The sequence below is a fragment of the Globicephala melas genome, chromosome 13 (genome assembly GCF_963455315.2).
Source record: "Globicephala melas chromosome 13, mGloMel1.2, whole genome shotgun sequence".
NCBI lineage: Eukaryota > Metazoa > Chordata > Mammalia > Artiodactyla > Delphinidae > Globicephala > Globicephala melas.
Window position 1 is genome coordinate 49,581,337 of NC_083326.1, and position 27,096 is coordinate 49,608,432.

The following is a 27,096-nucleotide window of genomic DNA, read 5'->3' on the forward strand; positions in this document are numbered from 1 at the left end:
ACAGCAGAAACTAACACAACATTGTAAAGCAATTATACTCCAGTAAAGATGTTAAAAAAAAAAAAAAAGAAAGAAAACTCCTCCTCATTCTGACCCGATTCCATCCTGGCTTGAGCATTCTGTCTCACACTCCCCTCCTGGCGGCATGAAGGACACAGTCCTGTGCAGACCACCGGCAGGGCAGATTGTGGGGAGGGATGCAGGCGATTCAGGATGTGAAAGGGTTTGTCCAGTTGTGTCTGGAGCATATGGGCACTGCAGCTCTGCTCTGGTGACATCACCCGGGATGAAGGTTTAGATTCTTTTTTTTTTAATTTTATTTATTTATTTTTGGCTGCAGTGGGTCTTTGTTGCTGGGCGCGGGCTTTCTCTAGTTGTGGCGAGCGGGGGCTGCTCTTCGCTGTGCTGCTTGGGCCTCTCATTGCGGTGGCTTCTCTTGTTGCGGTGCATGGGCTGCAGGCATGCGGGCTTCAGTAGTTGTGACCCACGGGCTTAGTTGCTCTGCGGTATGTGGGATCTTCCCAGACCAGGGCTCGAACCCGTGTCCCCCACATTGGCAGGTGGATTCTTAACCACTGCGCCACCAGGGAAGCTCCGAAGGTTTAGATTCTTTTAGCCCCACTGTGCTTCTTACCAGCCTGTCTGTACATGAGGTTATGGGCTGTCTGACTCCCCCATCTAGCCAGGCAGCCAGCTACTGTGGGAACAGGATCTCTGGCCCAGAAATAGCAAAGATGACTGAAGTCTGGAGTTGGGCAGATTTGGATGTTTTGGTAGGAAGGTGAGTGTCCAGGTGTACATTAGGTAAACGCTGGACATCCCTGTTCTTCGTAAGAATACATAATGTGACCAGAGTCCCGTCAGTCATACATCTCACGTCTGTGTTTTGAGACCTAGACTAGGTACCATGGGAGGCCTGTCCCTAAAAATAAAGAAGAAATGAACCCCGTAGCTTGGTCTCCTGGCAGACTGAATGCTCGGCTACATAAAAGAAGTCAGAATGAATTCAACTCGTAGGAGGGCAACAGACAGGGAGCCTCCTGTGTGCCAGGATCGTGCCGGGCACCTCACTGACACTATTTCACTGACTCACCACACAGCCCCATGAGTAGGTGGTGGTACACCCTTTGCAGATGATACTGCAGCCCAAATTTAGTAATTCTGCTCAGGGTTCCAGGGCCGAGGTCGACCTCATGGCGGTCTGACTTCAGGGCCCTTGTCCGTTTGCGCCTCCTGTTACACAGCACTGCTGAGCAAACCCTGTAGAAGAACACACTGGGCTGTGAGCAGAACCAGCTACAGAAACAGTAGCGGCTACGCATCAAAGAAACCAAAGCAGCAAAGAAAAGCCAGTGTGGGAAGGAATGAGCTAAACCTTCATGAGCCCCTTTTCAGGGGCTTCCCTGTCCCTGAAATTGACAGCTGGTCTGATCCCTGAGTCCAGGGTCAGGTGACACCACTCAGCCTTGATGCTCAGATTCTGCAGGTACGGCATGAGGTGTTGCCTTTGATACCACTGTCTTCTCCCAGGGGACACGCCGCTTACAGCGCGGCAGTTAACATCCTCGGCAACGGCACGGGCGTCGGAGCCACGTACTTCATGACCTACCACACGGTGCTCAAGACCTCCGCTGACTTCATCGACGCCATGGAAAAGGCCCGCCTCATCGCCAGCAACATCACCAGAACCATGGGCCTGGAAGGAGGTGATCACCGTGTGTTCCCATACAGGTAACGTGTGGATTTTGTAAATGAGGGTGTCCTGGGGAAGTGCCCACACCCTGGGGTTCCCTTGCTGGGGGGGCCAACACTCGGTTTTCCTTCTGAACCTGGCTCCATCCTGAGCACAGGTGAAGCCTGTCTCAGGAAACGGCACCTGGGCCAGAATCTGAAGCACCTACTGAGGTCTCGGGGCTGGAGCTCACACCCTGCAAAACAGGCGGGGGGCACGGGTCGCGGCACCTGGGGATCAGCTTCACAGAGCGGGCCCGGCAACTGATCGCTGGGGACAGTGACTTTATGGAGGTTTCTCTTTTTTCAGTTATTGTTTTCCTTTTTTTTCCTCATAAAGAAAATATTTTATGAAATACTGAATTTAGAAAATATAGAAAAGTAGGAGAAACAAGTGATTTTCCCCCCAACCCCTGTAATCTCACTGAAGGGAGTCTGGACCTGTTCCTGGCAGGAGGACAGCCTGTTTTCCTGTGGAAGGAGTTCTTGGAGTGGGTGTCCTGACTCCTTAGAGGAGCTGGTTAACTTTGCTGAAAAAGCATTTTCTTCTCAGGCCCTGCATAGACCCCGTTTGGCTGGGGTTAGCCCTCAGGATAGACCAGGGCTTGTTTTCCCAAAATACCACGGAATATTCTTTGTCAATAAATGCCTATAAAGTTGGGCACATGAACAAAAACCTTATATAAAATACATATCTCGGAGGCCCTTCTTTGGGTGTCAGTGGCCAGAGGTCCAGCTTAACTGCTGGAGGTGAGTCTTGCACAAACAGGGAGGTTTTGTGTGAGGATGTCTCTCAAGGTAGTTTCTGTTTTGCAGTTGTGGCAGGATGAGGAGTAAAGATTCCGGAAGCAAAAACAAGCTGTAACAGAACCTTCTCCCCCTCTCCAGCGTGTTCTACGTCTTCTACGAACAGTACCTGACCATGATTGACGACACTCTCTTTAACCTCGGTGTGTCCCTGGGTGCCATCTTCGTGGTGACCGTGGTTCTCCTGGGCTGTGAGCTGTGGTCGGCAGTGATCATGTGCGTCACCATTGCTATGATCTTGGTCAACATGTTCGGCGTCATGTGGCTCTGGGGCATCAGTTTGAATGCGGTTTCTTTGGTCAACTTGGTTATGGTGAGTCCTGGTCCACTCAGTTTGTCCCTCACTCCTTATGTCACTGCTGTACATTGTTTCTTGGGGTGAGAGATCAAGGCCAGCTCCTGCTCTTGGCGCACATGGTCAGGTGGGGTCAGTGGCAGGTGGAGTTGGACGTGGGTGGTACGTATAGCAATGGAAATGTGAGGTCATGGTCTGGCTTAGGCATTCTGCCTTTAAATTATTATTCTGGGGCTTCCCTGGTGGTTGAGACTCTGCCTGCCGATGCAGGGGACACGGGTTTGTGCCCCGGTCCGGGAAGATCCCACATGCCGCGGAGCGGCTGGGCCCGTGAGCCATGGCCGCTGAGCCTGCGCGTCCGGAGCCTGTGCTCCGCAACGGGAGAGGCCACAACAGTGAGAGGCCCGCGTACCGCAAAAAAAAAAAATTTATTATTCTGAAGGGTGCTTTGCCAAAGTATGTAGCCTGATGACAGCATGATGTTCAGTTTTCAGTTAGAAAAACTGCCCCTTCTCAGTGGAATTTTCTGACCAAGGCCTTTTGCCTTCCATGTGGTTGCCAGGTGCTTTTTAATAGTCTTGAATATGTGCACATTTGAGAAAGTATTAACAGAAAACAGACACAGTACATCTGCTCTTCAGATACGAACTGAACGTGGCTTCAGGGGGAGTGGTAGTGAGGCCCAGCTAAAGAAATGACAGTGTGCTGGCTGGCTGGGGGTTGGGGGGAACTTGAGAGGTTTCAGCTGTTTCTCCGTAATAGAGGCAGATCTGCTGGAGGAAACTGTGCCTGGAGGGTTCCACACGCTTCCTGGGACAGTTTTAAGTTGGTGTGATGGGAGCTTTGTCTTTTAAGTTAGAGGCGGTGCTCCGGGCTCCTTTACCTCCCAGGTGCCCTGATAACCACAGATCCCAGGAAAAGGGGTGGTTGCTTTTACTGTTTTTAACTGGAGAAGGGCAGTTGTAAAGGAAGCACTTTATTTCAGAGCTGTGGCATCTCCGTGGAGTTCTGCAGCCATATCACGAGAGCGTTCACGGTGAGCACGAAGGGAAGCCGCGTGGAACGGGCAGAAGAGGCGCTCTCCCGCATGGGCAGCTCTGTAAGTACAGCCCGAGCAGATGACTCGGGCAGATACCTCACCGCGAAGTACCCAGCTTGGTGACTGAGTGTTTCTCAGGAGAAGGAACTTTAAGATTCAGTAGGGAAAGCAGAATTGTATCTTTTACTTAGCAGCAGCTCCTAAGGATTATAGGTTTTCAGGCAATTCATGAAATAGCTGTATCTTGCATAGAGCTCCACCCTGAAATTCTTTAGAACTGTTACTGCTGGAGACTCCTTTGCAGACGACAGTATGGCTGAAGCAGTAAAACAGAGAAGTTTGATTTGAGAGCCGTTTAAAACCCAAGCCAGCCATGTGTGCTGAAAAGCAGGGGAGCTGCCATGCTTGGAGCCCAGTGTGCAGTTTGTGGTTCACATTTGGAGAATCTTCTCAGGCTAAACCAGGATACAGGACTGAACTATGAGCCAGTTACTTTACCACCAGACAACACTGTTACAGAGTAACAACAAAAAGTGTGTAATAAGTAGCACTGCCTAAAAAAATAGTACATACCTTAATTGAAAAATAATGCTGTTGGAAAAATGGCACTGATAGACTTCAGGGCTGCCATGGGGTCTGTGCAGAATACACAGCTTTTACCCTTATTACACCTTTTTTTCCCCTCAGATTCATAAGTAGCAAATAAAACAATTTAGGCAGAGCCTAATGCTACTTAACAGTAAATCTGAAAGCTGGGGTTCGGTCCCCCATTACTTTGGACCTTGGCTTTTAAGAAATCCCTCTATGAGGAAGTGTTCAGTTACGGTAGGTGATAAAAGTTGCTTCTAACCGCATCTCTCTTCTCTTAGGTATTCAGCGGAATCACACTAACGAAATTTGGAGGCATTACGGTTTTGGCCTTCGCCAAATCTCAAATTTTCAAGAGATTTTACTTCAGGATGTATTTCGCTATGGTCTTACTGGGAGCCACTCATGGATTAATATTCCTCCCTGTCTTGCTCAGTTACATAGGTAAGAGTTTTTATTTTTAACCTAGTGGGATGGAGGAAGCATGATACTAAAGGAAAAGGATACCTTGAAACATTCTTTTGAAGTATTTGAATGTACTTGTACTGATGGTCATTTGATAAATAACACTGAGTAAAAAAACTTCTAAGAGAAGAACTCCAATCCTGGGGCTTCCTGTTCGTCCATACTACTTCATTAGAAAACTGGAGGCCTCGCGTCGTCAGATTGGAAGTGAGTTTGTGCGTCAGCAGCCCAGGGCTCCTCCCTGCTGAGGTGAAGGACACGCATCCAGCCACAGCCCAGCGGTGCCCTGGAACAGCTCTCATTACCATTCGCTGTTCTAGCGGAACACTGCCTCTGCTGGTCACCTCTAATTTGGAGTTCTCCTTAGGATCTTTTTGCCTCTGTGGTCACTTCAGCTTCTGTAAATGACCTGTGGCTGAAAGAACAGTACTAATTTGCTTGATATATAGCTTTGTGATTAAGAAAATGAGGGGTTTTTTTCCCCCTTAATCTCTGGGGGATAGGAAGTTGTGTTAGAGTAGAAACTATCTCCTTTTCTCCTAAAGAAATGATCCCAAAGTTCATTCTTTTTATCCCTCACAGGACCACCGATAAATAAAGCCAAAAGTTTGGCCGCTCAAGAGCGACACAGAGGTACAGAGCGAGAGCGGCTCCTCAATTTCTAGCCCGCTCACGGGCTTCGGAGACTCTGCAGGTCAGGTAGTCGGTTTACCACTGGACAGCAGCTGCGTTGTCAAGGCTCGGTTGAACCCTGAGTGCGAGCAGGTGTCAGGCTATTAACAGGAGCAGATGTCAGGCTATTAACAGCAGCAGCTTCGGCCATAGCGCTTGTAAACTCAGGAATGCAGACTCTGCCTTGAAGCAGTATTACTGAGCCTGGAGGTAGCCCCAAGGCGCTGGAGCGCCTTCCGGTTCTCCAGGAACAAAGCCTTGTTCTCGGGCAGGCAGAAGGGACCGCTAGGAAGGCTGCTCTCTGCTCACTGACACTTTCTAAAGGCCAATCAATGCAATGTTTCTCCTTTTGTAGGAGTAAGCCATCACACAAGTTCTATACCGTATTTTTAGTAACATTGGAGGATGTCGTAGATATACTTTATTACAACATCTTGTAGTTTAAAGAGCTTTATTAACGCAATAAATTAACTTTGTACACATTTTATATATATATAAAAAGAAAAACTAGCAAGTGACCTCAGAATGTCGTAGGCCTCATTAGAGCTTGGTCTCCAAAAACCTGTTTGAAAAAAGCAACGTGTTCTTCACAGTGTTCTCCTGTGAAGGAAAATACAGATTTAATCTGTTAGACAAGGCACGAAAGGAGGAAAACGAGAATGAACACTTTGCAGCTCCTAGATGTGGATACTGGGTTTTGACTTATTTTTCTTTCATAAAATACTTTGTTTTCCTAAGCTCTTGAGTTGTCCTTTCTGTTTACCCAGCTTGTGCCATTACAGAACCTTTACAGCCCCAAGCAAACTGCCCTCTGCCCTGAGAGATGGGGGAGAAGCAGGGTGATCAGTGAATGCTGGGAGCCCTGGAAGAGTTACAGGTTCCTCCCCATCCTAAGGAAGAGGGTGCTTTAGATGTCATAACTTTGGAGATAAGAGTGATTAACCAATGCTTTCTGCCTAAAACTAAAACATCAACAAGCCCCAGGCCATTACAACCCTCCGCAGCCATTTCCTGTCTTGTTCCTAATTCTTCAGAAAGGGCCATTCCAGGCCCAGATGTCAGACAGAGCTGGGCCCAGGCCACCCTACCTTCCACCCCGACACCCCACTGCAGTTCCAGAGCAGAACTCCAGTTCCGTCAGCACCTTGAATCCACTCTCACTACAACAGGCTAAGGATTATGCGGGCTGGTACAAAATTTTGTTTTTTAAAAACTAACCCGAGAGTTCTCCAAACCAAAAGGCTTCTCGCCCCCCCAGCTGCCAGTGCTCTCCTGCTACTGTCCGAGTCTCTGGTCGCCCCAGGTCTTTTCCCTGCAGCTATATTCTCACCTGGTGTGAAACTAGGGTTCCCTCGCAAACGCTGGTTTCGCTGTTCAAAAAACCGGAATATAGTGTAGAAAAGCATGTGGTCTTCAGTCTGCTTTGCAGCATCTAAAAATTTTCGTGCAGAGATGTTGTCATGGCCACCAATGCCCCGAATAAACCTTAAGGCAGCTAACACTTGGTGTTTGGAAAGGAGAACTTCTACTATTTCATCATTTGCTGTGGAAAGTCGCTAGAAGTAAGGGAGAAAGAGAAATCCGGGTCAGTGCAAGTAATAGGAACATGCTTCTATGGGGTTTAAAACTCTGCTGTATCAGAGTTACCTTCAACATATCCAGAGACAGCTGATGAGCAGGAGGGTAAAAACTTTCCAGGGAGAGCAGCAGACAAGCCTGGAAGACCCATTTTCAGATTAGATTTGCCGTATGTTGAAAGGTCAAATTTTAAGTCACAAAAGTAAAAATTGGGTGGTACTTACCAAAGGCTTCGAGTCGCTGAGGACATGGTACTGCAGGAACTGGTGCAGCGTGTAGAATAGGTTGTGCTGGACGAGCGTCTTGATGACAAGCTCGTGCAAATAATGCTGAGACAGAGACATAAGGAGAGATGGTGTCCACGTCGCCCAACTACGACAGACTAGAGGCTCAGTATGCCGAGGACCATGGCTGCTCTAAGTGACGGGTGAGAGAACCCAACCTGGCCTGAAACTGCTCATTCCACCTGAGAACGTGGGGTCACGTGAGGAGGGTCACTGAGTCTGAGGCAGGTGTGCAGACTCTTGTGGCGTACAGAGAGTCATCTCAGTTAGGCACTGACAGTGCTTTTACTTGAACAATCCCCTGCCCCTCTAACGTGGGACCACAGATGCTGGCTTGAAGGTACCTGTACTGTGATCTGAAACTGGTTCAGAGAGCGGATATATTCCATGAGCACGGCTATCATGAATTTCTGAGGCATCTCCTACAGAGGGGAAAAGTGTTTAGAACCAGAGTGGCAGAGGAGGCTCCGTGTAACAGCTCCTTGTTTATCCGCCCCCCTGCTTCCAGGGTTCTACTTGGCTGCTTTTGCACAAACCCCTCCAGAACCTCCCGAGTCGGGGATCATCTTTAGGCCTGTGTATTAGAAGCCAAACCATAAGCATTCAGTCCTCACCCAAGATAACCCAGTTACTCTAATCACATTCTGAGTTCTACTCGTTTTCCTCAGTCCCCTTCAAATGAGATCTTTGTTTTGGGAACCTTCAGTCCGGAAGGGGCGGCGAGCCTCCCCTACCTTCTTCTCCGCAAACGCCGACAGCACGTGGGTGTACATGTCAGACTGGTCGACCACAGCCTGGGTGCGCGCCGGCCTCCTGAGGAATGGGCCGCTCCGGCTCTGCCCCGCTTCCAGTGCCTGCACAATACATCACAGACGGGACCTCAGTCGTCTTCCGGGACATGGCGTGTTCGCAGTTAATCCAGAAAGACTGAACCCCTAGATGCTGGGAGCCTAAGACGTGAGCAGAGGATGACACTTACTTCATTACTTGGACAAAACTCTTTCCTGTGCTGGCCGGGGAGGAGTTTAGGAGGTCAGGAAATACACCAGTGTTCACGGATGGAACTAAGAAGCCTAAGTCATAGTTTTACCGAGACACTTATTTTTTTAATTTTTGGCTGCACCGCGCCACATGCAGGGATCCTAGTTCCCATACCAGGGATCGAACCTGTGCCCCCTGCAGTGGAAGCACAGAGTCTGAACCACTGGACTGCCAGGGAGACTTTTTTTTTAACCTCTTAAAATAACTCCCTAATTTTGTTAATCACAGACCACCTAGCATTTGGGTTATCCCTGAGTAGCTGAAGGGGATGGGCGTTCTGGGGTTTTTGTTATTGTTTAAAACCACTTCCATTTTTAGCCTTTGGACTAATCAGATTCTTGAAGTGGAATCATTCATTCCACTTCTCCTGAACTTATTTCTAGCTTCAGAAGATACAATAACAGTACAGCAGACCCCGAGAAGCCATGCTAATTTTTTCCAGCCCTTCACAACACGCACTTGAGCCCACTAGAGGAAAAGCACAGTGCTGACGCTGAGTCACCACAGTCCTGAGGGGATGCTGACTGGGTGCCAGGACACGTCTTATTCTTTATAGCTAGTACATCCTCAAAGGAAAGGAAGAACAAGCAGCAAAATGATTATATTTCTGATTTACTGAGTCTAGGCTCTGGATTGGCAGAAAGACATATAAAATAACCAAACTGAGACTGCTTTTTTTTTATCCATAAAATAAAGGCAGACCAAGGAGCTATCTACGTGTAAGATCAAACATAGATTAAAAACAACAAAAGCAGGCTTCCCTAGTGGTGCAGTGGTTAAGAATCTGCCTGCCAAAGGGGACACAGGTTCGATCCCTGGCCCGGGAAGATCCCACATGCCGCGGAGCAGCTAAGCCCATGCTCTGGGCCGCAGCTACTGAGCCTGCGCTCTAGAGCCCGTGCTCCGCAACGAGAAGCCACCGCAATGAGAAGCCCGCGCACCGCAATGAAGAGTAGCCCCTGCTTGCTGCAACTAGAGAAAGCCCGCGTGCAGCAACAAAGACCCAACACAGCCAAAAGAAAAAATAATAATTTTTAAAAAACACAAAAGAAGGTGAAGACATTAAGTGATGTTCAGCCTCTAGCTCATGGGACACAGGGACTCTGATTTACGTTCCCCCTACGGCCGGCCACCTTGCCCTTTGGCACACAGCAAACCTCAGTGGTGTCATTCTGTCAGAATCTTGTGTCATAATTACACAGACAATATACCCGGGGTGGAGCAGGGAGGAGGCCCTCGTCAACTTACCAGTGTGTAACTCTGCTCGGCGTCCAGGTACTTCTTATACTCCTGGTTGAGTTTATCAAAAACGGTGGCTATCACAGGCAGCGTTGCTCTGTCTGACTCTGTCAACACTGGAAGGAGTCAGGGTTCACACAGGTCGGCCAACCTTGCGTGAACTTTAGAACTTAAACACACTGTGAGAGAAATGACTCATTTCCGGGGGCCACCAGGGCATTCGGAGAAACGGTGTAGAGACTGGGGCACAAGGGCTCTCGCCAGCCCTTGCCGGTTACTAACGTAGCTACGGAGGGCGTCAGAAGATTCTCAAAGTAGGTATAAATGTCGTGAGTGACTTGGATTCTGAAACAGGTTTGTTTTCAAGCTGGGGAGGGCAGCCTCTACCCTCACGTGTGCCCATGTTTAGTTTAGTCTTTGCCCAGGAAATGTCTTGTAGAGACAAGTCATTTTTATACTGAGCAGCCTTTCCAGGGGGTTAAATAATCCACTTGTCACTAAGCCAACCAGCTGCAGACAAGATAAAAATGTGGCCCGTCTCCCAGTGGGCGGCGCAGGCAGTGTCAGGAATCAGACCGCAGGGTGAGGACCCCACTTACTCTGCGAGCACACCGACAGGACGACGGTCTTGCATTCCCTTCTCTGGAGGAGGAAGTCCATGAGCCTGCCTTTATCTGGCAAGAGGTTTACTATGGGCTGAAGTTTCACCTGGAGGTTCCAGAGGTAACCTGGATTGAGAGGCAGCAAATTTAATAGTGGGACGCAAACCAAAACAAAAGCCCCAAAGCTGGTTCCCCTCAACATTCATGGGGGGACGTGCTGCAAAGCACAGCCAGTGGCTGCTTCTCACGCCAAAGCACAGGCTGCGATGTTCAGGACACGTCTGACGACAGTGGGACTGGCAGCCAAAGCACCCCTGCGTGTCGGCAGACTCCTCAGAGTGACCCTCCACGCGCCCCCGTGGAGTGTCTACTGCATACAGACAGGCGACCCCTCCCCGCACCTGACCAACCCCCTTGACCCTGAAGGGAGAACGGGTGTCTGCAGGGCACGAACTTTGGTCCTGGGCTCCGGTTTCTCCTGCTCTGGCTCATTGGTCACAAGGCAATTCCTGAGGCTCCCGAAGGAGCTCCGTAACTCAGCCATCCACCAGCCCTGAACCTCCTGACGCCCACACTGCCGGGCAGGCGGGCAGAGCCCTTCTCAACCGGGGCTCCAGGAGAGGAGAACCAAAGGCTTCACTGGAAATGATCTGAGTCACCCCTTTCTCAAGCCTCCCAGGGCTGGCACCCCTCAGGACGGACGGGAGACTGCCAGCAAGCCCAGCTTCCTAACAGCGTGACCCCCACCACGACCCACCTTGGCTCGCACTGATGATGATGTCGGGTTGAAAGACAATCCAGGATGAAGAATCTACATGTTATAGGAAATTCTAGACCAGGAAGAGATGAAGACAAAAGGCAAACCCAGCTCCCGTTAGCATCCTCCCACCCTGTTTGCTGAGGCCGCCCTAGGTGCCCGGCCCTTGATGGGAAGGAAACCCCACAGGCGCTTCCCACGACATTATTCACGCCTGACCGGGGGCTCGGACCACCCTCAGACCCCAGTGTAAGGAGAGGTGACAGCTCCCCTGTTGTTCCCAGCCAAGGCCTTCGGAAAGGATACAGAGTTTACACGGGATGGGGGACTGGCTGGTCACGGGAGCAGGACCTACAAAGAGAGGAGACACGTGTGTGTGAGGGCTGGCGACGCGGCCAGAAAGTGCTGCCAATCCTGGGACGTAAAGGTAACGCTTAATGCTTCCTTCAGTAAATGTTCATTCAACTGTAGTTAAATAACGAAGAAGTGAACTGTTGTGTCCACTGATAACACCTGTAAGGAGGAAGCGGGAAGTCGAGAACCATCCATGAAGATGTCTCGCCAAGGAGAAAGCAGGTCAAGGTTCAATTCACAGCGTTTTCTTTTTTACACACATGCACATTAAAGAACTGAGAAATTCACCTGAGTGATTCAGAATCAAATACTCAGATAATTCACTGAGACTATTTCAAACAAAGTGTTTTGTGGCTTAATTATCTAAATAATGAGCTCAATTCTCCACTGCACAGTGTAGGTCCAGGCAGAGATCTCACCTGGGAAGCAGACCCCCCCATAAAACCCTCACGTGACAGGGACTCACAACTACCAGTGACATTGCTCGAGTGTGTATGTCTGGGGGGGAAGCCCGCAGTAACCTTGATAAATACGGCCTGCAAACTGAACATGACTATTCCTAGTTCTGTTCCAGCTACCCAGGTACAATCGGAAAATAGGTTTCAGTCGGCAGGTTGGAAAAGGTGGTAATTTTGCACAGACCCCCCAGTAGAGGACAGGGCCAGACCAGACAAGCTGAGGCAAAGAACACTTGCACTTGGAACCTACGAGTGAGGGTCCTACACGTGGGCCTTGACTGGCTACCCATCACGTTGACTGAATGCTTTGGTTTTGAAAGCCCCCAGGTGATCCTAACGTGTAGCCTACTCGAGAGCCACTGGTTGGACAGACCAAAACCAGAAGGGGAAACGAGGGAGGCTGGCTCTTCCCCAAGTTGCTGGTCTCGTCTTTCAAAATAGTCCAACAAGCTCTTCCTGACCTGCGACAGTGCACCTGTGACAGCACACCTGCAACAGCTCAGATGGGCAAGATACAAAGATGCTACAAACCTGTGAGGGGCTTGGAGTCTAGCAGGAAAAACAAAAAGTCATTAACCACAAAAAACGCTTTGCCAACCCACTCTAGAAGCCCAGAGATTCACAGACTCTTGAATTCTTATTAATCTCTGGGCTCTTGTTTTAGCCACACCTGGCCTTTGCTTTATATCAACAGCCAATCAGAACCTGACTACCTTCTTACTGGTCCTAAACAACTGGAACAGAGCTGAAGGACTGAAACGTTTATAGTTGTTTCTGCCCCAATTCACCAGCAGTTACCTTCATGCTGAGTGAGCAGCAGATACAAGCCAACCATTTGACACAATCTACTCTTCTAAACATCACTACCTGGGAAAAGGAAGAAGCTGGAAAGAACAGAGGGCCAAGAGACCTAATCAAATGTGCGAACTACAGCTGGCCCTCGAACAAGGCGGGTTAGAACCGCATGTATTCACTTATACAGGGATATTTTTTTTCTTTTTTTAAAAATTTATTTATTTTTGGCTGTGTTGGGTCTTCGTTGCAGTGCACAGGCTTCTCATTGCAGTGGTTTCTCTTGTTTTGGAGCACGGGCTCTAGGCGCACGGGCTTCAGCAGTTATGGCATGTGGGCTCCAGTAGTTGTGGTTCGCGGGCTCTAGAGCACAGGCTCAGTAGTTGTGGCGCATGGGCTTAGTTGCTCCGCGGTATGTGGGATCTTCCCGGACCAGGGCTCGAACCCGTGTGCCCTGCATTGGCAGGTGGATCCTCAACCACTGCGCCACCTGGGAAGCCCAGGAATATTTTTCAACAGTAAAACCCACTGTGGTTGGTTGAATCCTTGTATGCAGAACCTCGGCTATGGAGGGCTGACATAAATTACATGTGGATGAACCCCACTGTTCAAGGTCCCACTGTAGCTTATTCTCACACCCTGCTCAGCTTCTGGCTCAGCTGGCAAGTGCTCCTGCTAAACCATCAGCCAGGGCCTGATCTGATTCTTCCCTGTGACAGGTACCAGGATATCCTGCCAGCAGGCGAGGCTGACACACCAAAGCTATCTGACGGGGATTCCTTTTAACAAAACGCTCCTCCCAGAGTTCCAAATGTGTGCCATCTGACTATGGTTTACACACTGAAACTTCAACTAGCTTACTCTAGACTCCGGTCTCCTTGAAGAGAATATGATTTGAGTTCGATTACATTGGGAAAAAGCAAAAGGAACCAAATGGTTTCTTTCCCTTTTTCTGAAATCCTGACCCTCTCTCTTCTCTGACTTCCTACTGCCACCTCTTCAGGTTGGAGGAGTGGTTCAGAATAACCTCAGAACCGCAGCCTAAGTACTTACTGTGACCATCAGTCAAGGGAAAACGCAGTATTTATTATAATTATGACGCAGAATGTGAGAAAGATGAGGAAAAGCGATCCCAGGTTAAAATAACAGCCATGAGCAACCAAATTTAACCTCAGGGCCACAGAGCACAGACCAACAGAAACGTCAAGGTCTTATTCAACATTAAAAAAACCTCTGGGCTTCAATGGGTAATCACAACTCTCCATTTTAAAGCTCAGAGAAGAGAATCGTTCTATTTTCTTCAAAGGAAGAGTCTTCTCTCTTACAAAACACTTTTCACGAGACTTCCCTGGCGGTCCAGCGGTTAAGACTCTGCACCTCCACTGCAGGGGACACAGGTTTGATCCCTGGTCAGGGAACTAAGATCCCACAGGACCAAAAAATAAAAAAACACTTTCACAAGAACACAATTTTAGCTTAAAGAATCAGCAGGAGTATCATTTAAAAAACAAAACAAAAAACAGAATCACCCCTTGCAAAAGCAAACAGATCTGGGAAGCCCTTTATCTGCTCCCCCATCCATGCACACACGGAGATTCCCTTTTACCTGCCACAGGGATCTGATAGGGCTGAATGGATCGAGCTGGAAGCACCGGGTGATGGAGGGTAACGGTGCCATCGAACTCCCCCCTCAGCTTGATATCAAATATCACTGATGTCTGAGGGGGAGAAAGACAAGACGGTGATATCAGACAAACCACGGTTCCACCCGTCCCTCTCGTGACCTCACACCTGCCGTTTGGGGTCAGCTGAAGGAGCCCCGTGTCTGCGTTCCACCCCTGCACGCTGGTTCTTATTTGAGGAGGGACCTGCTGGAACATCCCAGCTCTCTTGTACATGTCTATCAGCTCTCAGAAGTATTCCTGGAATCTATGACATGCTGCCTCTGAAGAGCTCCATCTTTATTAGTTATCGACACGGGTGTCACCAGCCTCCAGGAGGCAAGGAGGGAAGTGGCTTGTCTCCCACCAGACACCCAGCTGATGGGGTAGAAGCAGCAGGATCATTCTAGTTCTTTCTCTGTGGCCACAGAGCCTCAAAACCATCATCATCTACACTCACAGAGGAAGTACAGGGCTCATGTGCTCACACAACACACTGGCTCGGCAGGGAATCCCCAGCTTAGATGATTCGACCAAATAATTGTTCCAAAGTCCAATCTCCTCACATGTGTTACTTTGTGAAACAGTTTTTAATTATGTTAGTCAACTGGTAGGGTTTTCCTAAACCATCTAGAAATCCAAACCCATTCCACCTGGAAGATCAAAACTTTGAGCATAAAAAGCACTTTCTAGTCTCTTTCAGAATATTTTGTCCATTTTCACAGCTCTTTCAAGCAGGACACCCCCCAACACTCGTACCTCCGTGTCCTGATGATGAACGACCACCAGGTTGTCCACCACGTTCAGGGCGAACTTCCCTGTCCGGTTTAACTTCAGTATGTGCATCTTTTTACAGGCGCCTTCTCTGTAGGACAACAGAAAGGTCAAAAAATAGATCGACAAGCTTTAGTTCATATTTTACAATCGGAGAAGGGGAAGAAAGCATTAAATATACCGTGGTAGGTGATATAGGACTACCTCCGCTCCAGTACTATTGGAGGTCCGAGAATGATGCCTCAGGAAGAGAACATATAGCTGTCCGTATCTAATCACAGAACAAAGAGACGTAAGTCATGCTGGCTGTTTGACGTCCCTCCATTCTAACTGCAGAGTTATAAGGCCATAGTTAAGTAAATTAAGAGATATTTACTTAATGGGGTATTTCGCAGCCAACAGAAATATTTACAAAAACAGTGCAGTTAGCTTAAAAATAAAAAAGCCTATTATAAAGTTAAGTGAAAAGGGGGGATGCAAAGCTAAATATAGCTTGGGCTTCCCTGGTGGTGCAGTGGTTAAGAATCTGCCTGCCAGTTCAGGGGACACGGGTTTGAGCCCTGGTCCGGGAAGATCCCACATGCTGTGGAGCAACTAAGCCTGTGTGCCACAACTACTGAGCCTGTGCTCTACAGCCCACGAGCCACAACTACTGAAGCCTGTGCACCTAGAGCCTGTGCTCTGCCACAAGAGAAGCCACCGCAGTGAGAAGCCTGCACACCGCAACTAGAGAAAGCCCACGCGCAGCAACAAAGACCCAACGCAGCCAAAAATAAAATTAAAAAAAAACTAAACTAAATATAGCTTGATCACAATATTTCAAAAGAAAAACACAAACTTCTGCAGAATGACTTATGCAGAATGTCCAAAACTACTGGAACGAAATACATGTTGTCAAATAGCTGCCCTTGAGTAATATGCTAAGTCCATTTTCTTTTTAACTTTCTGTAATTTCCCAGTTTTATATAATGAGTACATTCCTTAATCACAGGAAAATATTATCACTCTTGACTTTTAAGCCTCATCTGATACATGTTGCCATGACCAGTTCCTGCATGTACACTTTTATTCCAGGAGTTCACACTTTGCTGGGGCTGCCTCAGGGACAAGGAGGAGACTGGGGGAAGGGTCTCCCCCTTTGCAAGGACTGTTCTCATTTTATCTTTTTCTAAACCAGGATGCCGCAGATTTCTTTAAAAAAAAAAAGCATTCTAAATGCTAAAAAATTTTACTGTTTGGAAACCACTGTTTTAGGCCATAGAAGAATCAGAATTAATTTAGGAGCAAACTGTTTATATTTGTTGAATATGGGTATATAGGAGATTCTTTGTATCAGTTTCTATTCTTGTGTGTTTGAAACTTTCATAATAAAGTTTTAAAATTTGAGATATCTGCATTTCCAAATGAAAATATACCTTCCTACATAAGTAATTCAGGTCTACATTTGTTAGATCAAAAATGTAAACTATGTTTTTCTTTAGAACAAGTATGACATATTTTAGCTAAAAAATAATGTGTGATAAGTTTTGACTCACTGACTGAAAAGAAATTTCTAAAACTAAGAAACCTAAGAAATAAATTGGTTCAATGTTCTCATTTTATCAGACTAGAATGGTGAAAAATTCCCTAAGATCACAAAGTTAATAAAATCAAAAAAGAATGTCAAGAAGATGACGGGCTTTCTACATTCCTAAGATCTGGGTACAAAGCAGGGAAGGTGGAGTCCTTATCCTGTGTTCCAAGGCTACTGGAGCACGGGCAGCCCTGGAGTTCTTACAACATGCTTCTTCTATCATGATATCCCTGAAAGCAATTATGAGAAGGAATTCTCTCAAAGAACAGACATACATCGTCGCCATGGCAATGTCTCTCTCTGAGAGGCTCAGTTTAGTTGACTTAGGTGCAGCTGGTAATTCGATCTCAAACTTGGGCAGCTTTGACATAGTGCCAGCCTGTTTGGGGAAGAAAAAAGTTTTAAGAAAAGCTTATTAAACCTCCTCTGATGTTTTAGCACTCCCCACATCAAATCATTGAGGATATACACGCACTATGTCTTTCCATCCTTTCCAGGGTCCCAGGGGCCTGTCCCAAGAAGGACTCATTCTTGGCGGTGATGGGATGGTACGGGGTGCCCTCTAGTGGTCGGAAGTGGCAAGGCTCTTGTTGGAGGAACGTGCCCCTTTGAAGTTACTGGATCAGTTAGGAGGTTAGAGGAACGAGGTAGGAGGGGAAATTTTTTTAAAGGGAAGCTGACTCTTACCCGGAAATAGAAGGGCTGCAGCACATTTCCAAGCACCGTGGTGGACAGCAGAATCACAGCACTCTCGGGACAGTACATGTACCAGTTCACATTGATGTTCTGGCTCTTCAGGAGTTTCAGATTCCGTTTCTCTGGTAATACCTGATGCAAAGTTCAAGAAACAGAGCCTTCATTTAAAAACAGCAAATGGGGCTTCCCTGGTGGTGCAGTGGTTGAGAGTCCGCCTGCCGATGCAGGGGACACGGGTTTGTGCCCTGGTCCGGGAAGATCCCACGTGCCGCGGAGTGGCTGGGCCCGTAAGCCATGGCTGCTGAGCCTGCGCGTCCGGAGCCTGTGCTCCGCAACGGGAGAGGCCACAACAGTGAGAGGCCCGCGTACCGCAAAAAAAAATAAATAAAAACAGCAAATGGGGAATTCCCTGGTCGTTCAGAGGTTAGAATTCCACGCCTCCACTACAGGGGACACGGGTTCAATCCCTGGTTGGGGAACTAAGATCCTGCATGCCACGCGGCTTGGCCAAAAACAAACACAACAGCAAAGTGTCTGAAGACTGGGACTTCCCTGGTGGCACAGTGGTTGGGAGTCTGCCTGCCAATGCAGGGGACATTGCATTGTCCCTTCCCAGGTTCGAGCCCTGGTTGGGAAAATCCCACATGCCATGGAGCAGCTAAGCCCATGCACTGCAACTACCGAGCCTGCGCTCTACAGCCCACGAGCCACAACTACTGAGCCCGCATGCCATAACTACTGAAGCCCGTGTGCCTAGAGCCAGTGCTCTGCAGCAGGAGAGGCCACTGCAATGAGAAACCAGCGCACAGCAATGCAGAGTGGCCCTCGCTCACCGCAAATAGAGAAAGCCCATGCGCAGCAATGAAGACCCAACGCAGCCATAAATTAAAAAAAAAAAAAAAGTCTGAAGACTGACACAGTAAATGAAGAAAATAATAAAAAGAAGAAAAAACCCAGTAGGTTAAACAGAAAAAAATAATCATTTTTATTTATCACAGCTACCATTTATCCAGCCCTGTGCTTAGCGCTTCCAAATCTTAGCTCGTTTACTCTCTCCACAACGCTGAGAGCTGGGCATCATTAGGCCAATTTGAGGGGAGAAAATAAGGCTCGGAGAGGCGAGGGGACCTGCCTCCCCAGTGACAGCCTAGGCAGCCCACTTCACTGCAGGGCAGGGCTGAGCCTCCTCATTCCCAGGCACCGTCCACCGAAGGGCAGGGAGGAGCAGCATCCTCACTGTCACGGAAACGGTCAAAACAAACCCGTGCCCCTGGAGCCACGCGCACCGAACCAGGCACCACCCAGCCTGCAGTCTCAATTTGAGGCTGGGAGGGGCTCCCTTCCTCTAACAGACGTGTTCATGAGACTCAGCATGCAAACCTAGTATTTTATAATCAAGGCACATTTCAAATATACTCTCAATCTTCTGATACATTAAGGAATGCTGAATACAGCCCCAAGATGTTAATGCTCCCAGAACACTGCCCTGCAGAACAAACCTGGAAGTCAGGGTTGGGGGTGTGGGTTTCTCGATAATCCAGGTACAATAAAATAAAGATGTGATAGAGTCCTCTTTCTTTCTAACTTATTTCTTGAAGATCTGAAAACCATCTAGATGACCTGAATGGACACTTTTCTACTACTGAGAACAGAAAGCTATACTTTTAAATGATTGCCCGAGGGAACCCTTCTGTAAAGCAAGCAGTCATTTCCTTGCTATCATAGGTACAAAATTCTATTTCTGTACGTATGGGATTCGTGTAGTTTTTCTTTCCTTCTGCTGGTCAGCTAAGGTTCTGATTACAGCCCTACAGCAAAGCACCACAACATTCACTTTGCACACTGTTACACAGGTATATCTCCTCCATTAGTACATTCTAAATTACACTGCTTTCGTTAGGGCAACAAAGATAACACCTGTAAGAATACTAACACTCTCCACATTGGCTCCACTTAGCAAGATCTCAGAAGCTTTCCCAATAGGTCAGGCAGCTAGAACATACTAGAAGATAAAGAGGAAGGTGCAAAGTAAAATCAGTAGAGTGAAAAGGCAACCTACGGAACGGGAGAAAACATTTGCAAATCATCTATCTGATAAAGGGTTAATATCCAGAATATATGAAGAACTCCTACAACTCAACAACAAAAAGAAATAACCCAAATAACAAAGCACTTGAATAGACATTGTCCAGAGCACATGCAAATGGCCAACAAGTCATGAAAAGTTGTTCAACATCACTAACCAGAGAAATGCAAACCAAAACCACAATGAGACACCGTCTCACAACCAGCAGGATGACCGCTATCAATAAAACAGAAAACAACTAGTGTTGGTGGTGATGTGTAGAAACTGGAACCCTGTGCTCTGTTGGTGGGGATGTAAAATGGCATAACTGCCATTGGAAACAGTATGGAAACAGTATGGTAACCCCTCAAAAATTAACAACAGAATTACCACAGGATCCAACAATCCCATTTTAGGGGTATATACTCAAAAGAATTGAAAGCAGGGTCTCAAAGAGAGACTTACACACTCGTGTTTCTAGCAGCGTTATTCACAATAGCCAAAAAAATGGAAGGAATCCAAGTGTCCATCAGTGGAAGAATGGATAAACAAAATGTGGTGTATGTATAACAATGGAATATTATTCAGCCTTAAAAAGGAAGAAAATTCTGACACATGCTATAACATGGACAAACCTTGAGGGCATTATGCTAAGTGAGATAAGACAGCCAGAAAAAAACAAACATTGTATGATTCCACTTATATGAGGCAGAGGTCCTTAAAGCAGACAAATTCATAGAAACGGGAAAAACAGTGGTTACCACGGGCTGGGAAAGGGGAAATGGGGGAGTTGTTGTTTAATAGGTACAGAGTTTCAGTTTTACAAGATGAAAGTTCTAGAGATCTGTTTCACTACAATATGAATATATTTAACACTAATGAATTGTACACTTAAAAAATGGTTACGACGGTAAATTTCACGTTATGTGCTTCTTATCACAAAAAAAATTCTTTTTAAGAGGAAGAGGCAGTTCAAGAGGAAACACAAATGTACAATACACAAAAGGTGCTTACCTCCCTCGTAATGAAACATACAAATTAAAATGGCTTTCCACCTCTCAGACTGGCAAATGCCTACAGACTTATAACATCCAATTCTGCTAAAGGTTTGGAAAATGGAGATTCCTACATTGCTAGTGAGAATGCAACTTCTAGAAGAAATTCAGTGATATCTTTTCAGCTTTCTAGATGTTTGTACCTAGGCTGTAATTTCCCTTCCAACAATTGCCTCACCTAAGAATATAAAACAATGGTTACAAACCCGTTCACTGCTTGAAATCACTGTAGCATTGTTTGTAATCACTAAAAAGTGAAAACAAGCATGAAGTTCAACAGGAACTGGTTAAACGGTAGCAGGTCCACACGACAGAACAAATATGGAAAGACGTCTAACGACAGCTATGCCAAAAATAATAAATAAATAAAGCCACAAGTTTATATACAACATAACCATTTCTGTAAAATAAACAAATGTTGCTCCCTGAGTAGGAATGAAATGGAGGAACATGCATCTAATGGTTACTTCTAGGGACTACGGGGGACTTTTACCTTCCATATATCTTGGTAACGTTTGAATGTTTTACAAAAAACATGTATTACTTGTAATTAGAAAAAAAGAACAAAAACCCAAACGGAAGACTAAAGCTCTGGAATCTCAAAATATCTATCTAGTGCTGAACTCAAAAGGCGGCCCAAACACGATCACAGACCTTTCTCTAGCGCATGTAATAATACAGTACCTGGTAAAACTCGATTCCTTGATCTGTGATGAAGACAATTTCAGTAGAACTGGTCCAGCAGAATCCTAGTATGTTGGCATTCTTGGTCTGAAAAGAATTGTAAAAGATTCTTTTTAATTAAAAGAAACAAAAGATGTATGTATAATTCTCTTCAAAAGCTTAAAATACCTTGTTGTTTGTATTGCTCTTTAATAAAAGTTACCGAGATTTGATTACTTATGAACAAATCAAACTTTCTTTTAAATACACCACTCCCAGATTTTCACCTGTAACGCCTCACTGAGGCACTTGAATCTGAAGTCCTTCTCGTCAACAGGACAGAGAGAAAGGCAACTGCCCAGCACTCACTGATACCAACCTCTACTTTAGGAATCAAAGGACAGCTGACACTCTGAGTCAAACACATCATAAAAGCTGGCGTTATAAAAGTATAAAGGCCTAAAGGTTCTCTGTGGCTCTTGCCCCAAATGGGGTTGGAGGCCTTGAGCCCCGTCCCAAGTCACGTGGTGAGCAGCAGCAGTGGGAGCCGAAGGGCAGCTGGGCCAGGGCCAGGGCTCTGCTGCACACAGAGCACCCGGAGCTCTGCCAGGGGCTCAGGCGTTTGCAGATGGGCCCCTCCTTGCTGAGGGACCCACCTGGATCCCCAATCAGCAACACCGTCACAAAAATGAAAAAGCCATACCCTATCCACCTGCAGCTTCTGTGGGTTTCCCGGGTGCCGCGATGCCCGCTGAGCTGAGCCCCCACTAGCCTAGCTCATCATAGCCGGCAAATCTAATTAAAATGGATTAGAATCTCCACCGAGGGAAAGAAGGGAGGGAGGAGGGAAGGGGAAGGACACGAAGAGCACAAGTCGAGAAAAGAAAACATGGTCAGGAAAAAGGGAAAAAGAACTCCTTTTCCAAAAACCTCCAAAGAGGCTGCTATCGCCGCCCAGCAGAAAAGGGCAGGGGCAACAGGAAGACGACAGCCACCAAGTGCTGACGTGGCTCGGTGTTCAGCATCCTGCATCCATTTAATTCTTCCAGCTCCATCTTACAGACGAAGAAACAGGCTTTAAAAACTTTAAGAAGTGTCCAAAGTCAGAGCCAACGTGAGGCAGATCCCAGCATTCAAGCACAACCTGCTTCCAAGTTCGTGCTCTGAATGACCACGCTACCCTGCGCCTCTACCCCCGGAGCTAACGCTCACCAGCTGGGAAAGGATCAGGCCCATACCTTGCACTCCTGCGTGTACTCCAGCTGAGAACTATCCGGGGTAAAATTAGAAAAATCCTGGAAAACAAAAACACGCACGAGGAGAAATGTGGACTGGGCAGCATACTGCCGACCTACTTTGGTATACAATGAGACAAGAGAAAAAGACAAATCAATTTAAAAAGTGATCAGAAAAAAAACCTGACAAAACCCAAAGACAGGAAAAATAAAAAGACTGATTTGGACAATCTGCCCCCTTAATAGCAGCAGGCCGACAGTTCAGTTTTTTTAAACGAGTTAATCCAAATACTGTTAGGGTTTAGAAACTGATTGAGAATTCATTCCTCAAATGGTTGATTTCAGAGAAATGGGTTGCTGTATTTTACTAGGGGCTTTCCAAAAATTTTAGTAATTAATACTTGACAGAAGGAAACAGGATTCTGCCTCCTTCCCTACAGCTTTTCCTCTACTTCACAAATGGCGATGGTGAAGATTTATGAAGACTAAAATGCTGACAGGCTGCTCCAGCTTTGAATATCTGCTCCTACTAGGTTGAGCATTCAAAGATGAGAGAAGTGAATAAATGGAGTTACTCTGGTAAGCTTAACTCACAAAGTCTCCAAAGATATGCTTCGCATAACCTATGGTGCTGGCTGTCAATCAATACGAAAGATACCTGAGGTTCCAACTTACTTTAAAAAAAAATTAAGTAAAAAATTAAGTAAAAAAAAACTAAGGCCATAAGTATTTACCCATTTAAATGTCTTTCTCACCTTCAAGAATCCAAAGGCTCAAATACAATGCAGCATAACTATAGCTTCCATGACATTAAAATAATAAATGGTTCCTTTAACACTGGAATTTTGCAATTCATTCTCTTCCAAATGTACTTCTAATGTCCTTTTCTTCATACTGTATTTAAAGATATGTCTTACCACGGTCTTTGAGGTCCTCTGAACAGCCAATATCTTATTTTCTAAGGAAAACTTAATGCACTTCACTTCTCCTTTGTCCTCCATTCTTTAAAAGAAGAAAGAGCAGGTTATGAGTTACACTTCAAAACTGCATTCTAGCATCTAACATTTTGTGAGAAGAAAACAGGCAAGTTAAATATTCAGGAAGGGACTTCCCTGGTGGTGCAGTGGTTGAGAATCTGCCTGCCAATGCAGGGGACATGGGTTCGAGCCCTGGTCCAGGAAGATCCCACATGCCGTGGAGCAACCAAGCCCATGCGCCACAGCTACCGAGCCAGTGCTCTAGAGCCCACAAGCCACAACTACTGAAGCCCATGCGCCTAGAGCCCGTGCTCCACAACAAGAGAAGCCACCGCAATGAGAAGCTCACGCACCACAACGAAGAGTAGCCCCCGCTCGCCGCAAATAGAGAAAGCCCACGTGCAGTAAGGAAGACCCAGTGCAGACACACACACACACACAAAATTCAGGAAGCAGCAAATCTTAGTGTAAAATTAAAACTATGTTTCTGAAGCTATCAGTAGGACTGCTTTTCAAAGAACAAAGTCCGACTGGCAACGGGTGGCGTGAGAAATCGACAGAACTGCAGGTAACAGCGACGGAGGGGTTGAGAACATTGCACTTTCACCTGAGCCTCCCTTTAGGCGTAACTAAGTCCAGACCCATGCAGTAACTTTCTCCACACACTGCTGCCTTCCCTCTCCATCGCCCTCACAGCAGCACTTTCTTTTTTCTTTGAGATGCTGGCAGCTGTGAAATATTTATTTACTTATTTTTTTTTTTTTTTTTTTTTTTTGTGGTACGCGGGCCTCTCACTGCTGTGGCGTCTCCCGTTGCGGAGCACAGGCTCCGGACGCGCAGGCTCAGCGGCCATGGCTCACGGGCCCAGCCGCTCCGCGGCATGTGGGATCTTCCTGGACCGGGGCACGAACCCGTGTCCCCTGCATCGGCAGGCGGACTCTCAACCACTGCGCCACCAGGGAAGCCCTACTTACTTATTTTTGATTGACGTACAGCAGTGCTTTTGAAAGGAGTCTACTCTTTGCCACCCAGTACCCAATGGGCTGCACCGCCAGGTGGGCTCCACCTCGGGTCTCACAACTGCCTCAATCGGACGTTACATGGGAAGTCAAGAAATGGACCACAGAGGAAACTCTCAGAGGAAAGGGGATGTTCACTGTCCTGACTGGTGATGGTTTCATGGATACACGTGTCGAAACTCATCAATTGCATATGTCAAATATATGCAATTAATGATAATTAGACCGCAATAAAGCTATTAAAAGTAAATAAGATGTTTTTTTAAAAGAGGGTTAAGTTCAGTATCTCCCCCCCCAAGCCTTCCTGAGCCCCTTAATCTGGATCATCATGGCCTCACCCTCACTTTCCACACCCAAGAGACCACCAAGTCTTACCCCAGACCTTCTTAAGCAACCCTCCAGTGCCTATTGTTTGCTGGTCTACAGTGCCTTCAGGTTGGTCTTCCCTGCCTGCTCAGATTATAGCAATTGTCTCTTAATGGGATCCCTGACTGACAGGCTCCCAGTAATCAAGCTTCAATGCTGCAACAGTGCGCTCTTTCCAAACACTGATCTCATCATGCCACGCCCCACCTTTACCTTCAGGAACGAGATAAAGCCCGAAATCCACAGCAGAATATAGCCGACTGCTGCCAGAGGTCACACCACCACCCACCCCTTCCCTGCATGAAACCTCATTTTCAGTCACACAGACTCGGAGTCCCCCCAGCACGGTGCCTGCATGTCTTTTTGTTCCCTCCATCTGGAAGCCTCTTCTCTTCTCTACCTAGAATCTTGTCTTTCAAGCCTCGCTCCACTCTGAGGCCTTCCCCCGCCTGGGCAGTGGTCTTCCCCAGCCCGTCCCAAGACAAATGTCCATCTCTTCTCTGTGGCCACATTCTGAACAGAGCACTACTACAGCACCTACCACAGTAAACTGTATGAGTCCACTCACCTGCCTCCCACTCTAAATGTATGACTTTTCTAGAAGGGAGCCAAGCTAACTGAAAGTCTTCCCACACCTGATGCCCAGCACTGGGGCTGCAATCAGTGTTTTCCAAACAAATGATGATCAAAGAAAAAGAGGCTGCTTCATTTTCTGCTTCAAAAACTGTTTCCTATTTACACAAGCCAATTGTAAAATGTAAAATGAGGGCCTACACTGTACTTTCCCCTTCTGTAATCAAAAGAGTTAAGGTGACCAGATAGTTTATCATCCAAACTGAGATATCTCTGAAAGTAAAAGAGGCTGCTATTCATTTCCCTTAAGCATAGTGGAAGCTGAGATTTTAATGCACTTTATTAGACGGGAAACACTGACCTAGGAATCTTCTCCACCTCCCAAACGCTCTGCAAAGACCCTTGGCCCAGAGAGGAAATGAAGGCCCTCCCCTCAAGAAACCGGAAATAGGCACATCAACGCACCCAACCGGCTAATTTCAAGTGTCAGGAAGTAGGTGCCCTGCGCTGGAGTATCTGGATCCCAAAACAACAGGGAAGGCCTCCACACGTTCACTCTGCAGGAGGTACTGAGATGTACCACCAAGGCTGCACAGCTCCCTTTTCCTACAGACTGGGATATGCCCCCCACTTCAGCCCTCTTAGCGGAGACAAGGACAAAATTTAAAACAATCTTCTGAACGACAACAGAAAAACACCATTTTGTTTACATGCTGAAATATTCTGAAAACGTCAATACAATCATTACCTAAATGAGATGGGATTCCTGTCATCTGGGCCTTTAACTACCACTCCAGTAGCTCCACCGGATCGAACAGCAAAAACCTGAGAGGGAAAAGCAGCAACGTTTTAACGGCCTGAACTTTTAAAGGCTTTAGACACATATACCAACTTGCAACGATGATTTCTGCTACACCCTACCCTTGGTTCAACGTAACTAACGTGGCGCATAGCAAACTGCAGAGGCTTGGTGTCCACACGAATCTTCAGAAAAAAGAGAGTAGAGACCAAAAAAGTCTCCCATTCCGAGAGAAGCCCGCCGAGCAAGGCTCCAAGTTTTAATCCGTTTCGGCAAAGGCGACGCCGCGGCACTTGCGCACACCCTGCTCCTCCTCCCCGCTGCCCCCCGCGCCCCGCCCCTTTACAAAATTCCGAGAATAATGAAAATCTCAACGTCTAAATCTTTGAATGCAAGGGAAACTAATGACAAATACAGACAACAAAAGGAGCCGAGGAAACACCGGAGTGCTACCAGCTGATCACACCGGCCGAGGGGCGCAGGGTCGGCGCGGGGGCTGGGGTCCGCCCCGCTGTCACTTCGTGGGGGGGAAAGCCCCGGCCGCGGCGGAGCCTGGTCCCACAGGAAGGGCGCGGATCCCGCGCCCGCATGGCAGGAGAGGCCCCAGGCCTGGTCCCCGGGCTCCCGGCCCTAGCGCGCGGGACACCTGGGGGCACCGGGGGCGGCGGGCAGGGCGCGCCGGGCCGCGCGGGGGAGTAGGGCGCGGGCCTGCCCGCACCTGCTTGTTGGCCTCATCGAAGAAGACGCAGTTGACCGGGTTCGCCTTCTCGAAGTGCACCGGCCGCTCGCACAGCTCCAGGTAGTAGTCCTCCTCGCCCATGGCGGGCGCCGCAGCGGCGGCGGTGGGCCCGGGGGCGGCCGCCAGCGTGGAGCTGAGCTAGCGGCACCCGGCGCTGGGAGTCCGGCAGTGCGGCGGCGGCGGCGGCGGCGGCGGCGGC

The 27,096-nt window shown here is 47.6% G+C and overlaps 2 protein-coding genes across 2 annotated transcripts in view; one reads left to right on the forward strand and one right to left on the reverse strand.

Moving 5' to 3' along the window:
- The window catches only part of NPC1 (NPC intracellular cholesterol transporter 1), a 47,709-nt gene extending 41,370 nt beyond the window's left edge, over nucleotides 1-6,339 (forward strand). The window contains exons 21-25 of the mRNA XM_030842645.2: nucleotides 1,531-1,731; nucleotides 2,620-2,851; nucleotides 3,819-3,932; nucleotides 4,742-4,904; nucleotides 5,508-6,339. Coding sequence (XP_030698505.1) covers nucleotides 1,531-1,731; nucleotides 2,620-2,851; nucleotides 3,819-3,932; nucleotides 4,742-4,904; nucleotides 5,508-5,590 — 793 coding nt within the window. The 3' untranslated portion in view covers nucleotides 5,591-6,339. The remainder of the gene's footprint in view (nucleotides 1-1,530; nucleotides 1,732-2,619; nucleotides 2,852-3,818; nucleotides 3,933-4,741; nucleotides 4,905-5,507) is intronic.
- RMC1 (regulator of MON1-CCZ1) lies at nucleotides 6,032-27,096 on the reverse strand. The gene is made up of 20 exons (XM_030842649.3): nucleotides 26,877-27,096; nucleotides 26,108-26,184; nucleotides 23,342-23,426; nucleotides 22,428-22,484; nucleotides 21,211-21,297; nucleotides 17,398-17,538; nucleotides 16,986-17,089; nucleotides 15,319-15,408; nucleotides 15,123-15,228; nucleotides 14,309-14,420; nucleotides 11,405-11,449; nucleotides 11,099-11,152; nucleotides 10,339-10,467; nucleotides 9,749-9,855; nucleotides 8,194-8,313; nucleotides 7,804-7,881; nucleotides 7,400-7,504; nucleotides 7,245-7,313; nucleotides 6,928-7,153; nucleotides 6,032-6,197 (listed from the first exon to the last, which is right to left on the reverse strand). The coding sequence occupies exons 1-20, from the start codon at nucleotides 26,976-26,978 to the stop codon at nucleotides 6,118-6,120; spliced, it is 1,974 nt and encodes a 657-aa protein (XP_030698509.1). The 5' UTR covers nucleotides 26,979-27,096; the 3' UTR covers nucleotides 6,032-6,117.